General features: G+C 59.4%; 1 protein-coding gene across 1 annotated transcript; it reads left to right on the top strand.

The window, feature by feature from the left end:
• The first annotated feature begins 215 nt into the window (after positions 1-215).
• On the top strand, positions 216-4,439 carry LOC102438245 (amiloride-sensitive amine oxidase [copper-containing]). Its single transcript, XM_006101030.3, has 4 exons — positions 216-1,800; positions 2,669-2,954; positions 3,305-3,437; positions 3,639-4,439. The coding sequence occupies exons 1-4, from the start codon at positions 216-218 to the stop codon at positions 3,906-3,908; spliced, it is 2,274 nt and encodes a 757-aa protein (XP_006101092.1). The 3' UTR covers positions 3,909-4,439.
• Positions 4,440-4,916: the final 477 nt, after the last annotated feature.

The raw sequence follows: 4,916 nt of genomic DNA, 5'->3' as shown, positions 1-4,916 counted from the left end.
AAGGCTTAAAGACAAGCGAGGAGAGTGTAGAATTAAAATCAATGAAAAGCACAGGTCTGAGCAACCTGGGGCCCCCACTACGCCAGCATGGCCACTGGCTGGCATGGCGGCCAAGGGACGAGGCTGTGTCTATTGGGAAACTACGGGGCCAGCCTAGTGGAAACCCATGTCTTCCCATAAAACAACTAAGTTCATGTTTCCCAAATTCTAGAGACATGAGGCGAGAAAGCCCGGCCCTTGGCTGGGCCATGGCTGCTGTCCTGATGCTGCAGACGCTGGCCATGGGGAATCACTCCACATGGACTCTCCGCAGCCAGGCCGGGGTGTTCTCGGACCTGAGCATCCAGGAGCTGAAGGCCGTACGCAGCTTCCTTTGGTCCCGGAAGGACCTGAGGCTGGAGCCCTCCCGAGGATCAACCATCACCAAGAACTACGTGTTCCTCATTGAGATGCTGCTGCCCAGGAAGCTGCAGGTGCTGAAATTTCTGGACCAGGGTCAGAGGCGGCCGGCTCGGGAGGCGCGTGCCGTCATCTTCTTCGGAGCCCAGGAGCATCCCAACGTCACCGAGTTTGCCGTGGGGCCCCTGCCATGGCCCCACTACCTGCGCCCCCTGCCCCCCAGGACTGGGCACCGGATGTCCTGGAACTCCAGGCCCATCTCCTCGGCAGAGTATGTCCTACTGAGCCACACCCTGCAGGAGGCCACCAGGCCCTTGCACCAATTTTTCCTGGACACCACGGGCTTCTCCTTCCAGGACTGTCACACCCGATGCCTGACTTTCACCGACGTGGCCCCTCAGGGCTTGGCCTCAGGCGAGCGCCGCACCTGGTTCATCTTGCAGCGCTTTGTGGAAGGCTTCTTCTTGCACCCCACAGGCCTGGAGCTCCTCCTGGACCACAGCAGCATGAACGCCCAGGACTGGGCGGTGGAGCAGGTCTGGTACAATGGGAAGTTCTACCGAAGCCCAGAAGAGCTGGCCCGGAAGTACGATGCCGGAGAGGTGGACGTGGTGGTCCTGGAGGACCCGCTCCCCGAGGGCAAGGGGGCCAAGGGCAGGGAGGAGCCGCCCCTCTTCTCGTCCTACAAGCCACGCGGGCACTTCCCCAGCCCCATGACCGTGAAGGGCCCCCACCTGGTCCAGCCCCAAGGCCCCCGCTACAGGCTGGAGGGCAACGCCGTGCTCTACGGGGGCTGGAGCTTCGCCTTCAGGCTGCGGTCCTCCACGGGGCTGCAGGTGCTGAATGTGCATTTCGGTGGGGAGCGCATTGCCTACGAGGTGAGCCTCCAGGACGCAGTGTCACTGTACGGAGGCCACACACCTGTGGGCATGCAGACCAAGTACATCGATGTGGGCTGGGGTTTGGGCACTGTCACCCATGAGTTGGCCCCCGGCATCGACTGCCCAGAGACAGCCACCTTCCTGGATGCCCTCCACTACTTCGATGCCGACGACCCTGTCCACTACCCCCGAGCCCTCTGTGTCTTCGAGATGCCCACGGGGGTGCCCCTTCGGCGCCACTTTGACTCTGACGCCAACGGTGGCTTCAACTTCTATGCAGGGCTCCAGGGCCAGGTGCTGGTGCTGCGGACGACGTCCACGGTCTACAACTATGACTACATTTGGGACTTCATCTTCTACCCCAACGGGGTGATGGAGGCCAAGATGCACGCCACTGGCTATGTGCACGCCACCTTCTACACGCCCGAGGGGCTGCGCTACGGGACACGCCTGCACATGCACTTGATCGGCAACATTCACACTCACCTGGTGCACTACCGCGTAGACCTGGACGTGGCAGGTAGGACTCGCTGGCGCCAGACGTCCCCAGGCCAGACCTCTGTGTGCAAACACTGACTCCCACTGTGGGAGACGATGCTGCACCCCGGAGGCACACCATCAGGAGAACGTGCCCCACCTGCTCTGAGCCTGCAAGGCTGGAGTCCCTGAGCCCCCGGAAGGGGTGAACCTGAACAGCGCCCCAGTGCTGCCCAGGGTGCGGCAGCCTGGACTCTGTCCTGCCCTGGGGCTGCGCTGACCCCTGGGTCGGGTGGGTTGGGTAGAAAGGTGCTCAGGGTGGCAGAGAGGACAATGCCTCGATGTCAGCAAGGTCGCTGCTGCCTTGCACCTGGAGGTGGACGCAGCACCATTGGGGTTACTCACTGTGTCTCCTGGGTTAATGGTGTCACCGCGGCATAGGCCTCGTGGCAGGATGTGGCCTGACATCAAGTCAGAACCGCCCCCAGAACCAGACAGGTGGCTCCCTTTCCTAACCCCGCCCTCCCCACCCGGCTCAGCCCCCTCCACCCACGCCCTGGGCACAGCAGGTGGTGGACACAGCCCCTGCCTGGGGAAAGACGGCCGCCCCTCTCTGGGGCTGCAGGACAGCCCAAAGCCTGGGACCCAGGGCTCAAAGAAACTGCCCACAGGGCCACCGCAACCACCGCCGCTGTGGTGAGCTATCGCATCGTCCTCTGGTTCCCCTGTAGGTTTTCGTGTTTAATCCCTTCCTCCCACCCCTCAGCTGGCTCCATGTGAACCCACGACACCCCCTTCGCCCCTGATGGTTTGCTGCTGGACGTGGTCTGGGGTGGAGAACCCAGTGTAAAATGCGGGAGGGGTACTTTGGGTGCTGGATCCTCATTCTGCATCTCCCTTCACACCCGCAGGCACCAAGAATAGCTTCCAGACGCTGGGCATGAAGCTAGAAAACATCACCAACCCCTGGAGCCCGGAGCACAGGCTGGTCCAGCCAACCCTAGAGCAGACAGGGTACTCCCGTGAGCGCGAGGCGGCCTTCCGCTTCGGACAGACTCTGCCCAAGTACCTGCTCTTCACCAGCCCCAAGGAGAACCGCTGGGGCCACCAGCGCAGCTACCGGCTGCAGATCCACTCCATGGCTGAGCAGGTGCTGCCGCCCGGCTGGGAGGAGGAGCGGGCTTTCACCTGGGCCAGGTAAGGAGGCCTGGGAAGCTGGAGGGTCTAGGGGGGGTTCTACCCTGTGTCTGGGGTGGCTGTGTTTCTGTCTATGAGACTCTGGGTCTGTGTGGCAGTGTGTGTGTGTGTGTGTGTGTGTGTGTGTGTGTGTGTGTGTGTGTTACAGGGCGTGGCTCTGTGTTTGAGGAGGGGAGTGGAAGGCCTGTTCTGAGCACCTGAGCCCCCGCTGACCTTGGGTCAGACTGACAGGCTCCCAAGACATGATGTGGAAATCGGGGAAAGCCACGTCATTGACCCTGCAGATGTGCCCCGGGAGGGGCTGGGGCCACCCCCAGTGCCCAGAGCCACCTGGCTGCTCTGCCCGACAGGTACCCCCTGGCAGTGACCAAGTACCGGGAGTCTGAGCGGTGCAGCAGCAGCATCTACAACCAGAACGACCCCTGGGACCCGCCTGTGGTCTTTGAAGAGTTTCTTCAAAACAATGAGAACATTGAAGAAGAGGTACTGGCCCCACCTTCTTCCAGCCCCAGCCCCAGACTAGAGCTGTGCCCTGTCCCTGGGCCTGTGCCAGCAGCACCTCGCTGTGTGGAGAGCAAGTTCAGTGTCCCCAGATCTGCCCATTCCTTATGAGGAGAGCTTGAGGGGTCGCCCACCCCTCGCCTCTCCGAGCCCGTCAGCACTGCCCACCCCTCTCTCCCACAGGACTTGGTGCCCTGGGTGACAGTGGGCTTCCTGCACATCCCCCACTCAGAGGACATCCCCAACACGGCCACCCCCGGGAACTCCGTGGGCTTCATGCTCCGGCCCTTCAACTTCTTCCCCGAGGACCCATCCGTGGCATCCAGGGACACCGTGATCGTGCGGCCCCGGGACAAAGGCCCCAACTACGTGCAGCGATGGATCCCTGAGGAGGGCGGGGACTGCTGGAAGCCTACCCCCTTTAGCTACAATGGGACTTACTGGCCCGTGTGAAGGGCCCCTTGTTAAAGTAATCATTATGGTACTTAATGTTAGGACCTTAGAATGTAAGACTTAAAGCATGTAACCCTGTGTGGACTATTATAGTAACGCTAGATATAGGAATGCTGTGTGGGACCCAGGAATGCACCCTTGTAGCTCTGCTTAGTACTGATAAACAGCCTATCTGATGGGAATGCTCAAAGCCTGTACACACCCATAGACTAACAGACCCCGGGTGGATCCACACTTGGCAGCCGCTGATAACACACACACCAACAAAGACCACGTCTACAGAGGGCTATAAGATCAGGCAGTTTGATGGACCCAGCAGCGCATAGCTCTCCTGTCGCCAGAGCGTGAGGACCTGTGTGTGCTCACGTCTTGGTTCCCAGCACCAAACTCTGCCCAATTAACTGTCGATCGACAAAAGAGCCAGCAGCCAACGGCGCCGTCTACCCCTTTTTGTGTGTCAGCGAGCATCGCCAGTGGATCCTTCCTAGCGTCTGAGACCCATCAGGAACTGGTAAATAAACCCCCTTTGTGCTTGCATCTAACCTGTTTGTCTGTGTGTAATTTCTCCGGCTCGGCTCAGATCTCGGTGCTGTCTCTGTGAAAGTGTCTGACCAGAAGGTATTGGCGCAAGCCTCAAGCGGATGGTCCAGACCACCTGTGCATGTCCCACTTAGGAGCAGCACCTTTATGGGAAACCCCCGCACCTCGACATAGGTGACGGGCCTTAAATATATAAAAATAGAAACTTGCCCTAACCAGTTTGGCTCAGTGGATAGAGCATCAGCCTGTGGACTGAAGGGTCCCAGGTTCGATTCTGGCCAAGGGCACCTGCCCAGGTTCAGGACTTGATCCCCAGTAGGGGGGCGTGCAGGAGGCAGCCAATCAATGATTCTCTCTCATCATTGATGTTTCTATCTCTCTCTCCCTCTTCCTTCCTCTCTAAAATCAATAAAGAAATATATTTAAAAATAAAAATAAAAATAAATAAAAATACAAACTTATTTGGGA

The sequence above is a fragment of the Myotis lucifugus genome, unplaced genomic scaffold (assembly GCF_000147115.1).
Source record: "Myotis lucifugus unplaced genomic scaffold, Myoluc2.0 scaffold_336, whole genome shotgun sequence".
In the NCBI taxonomy this organism is placed as follows: domain Eukaryota; kingdom Metazoa; phylum Chordata; class Mammalia; order Chiroptera; family Vespertilionidae; genus Myotis; species Myotis lucifugus.
The sequence above is the reverse complement of the archived record's forward strand: the minus strand, read 5'-3'. Positions and strand labels throughout refer to the sequence as shown.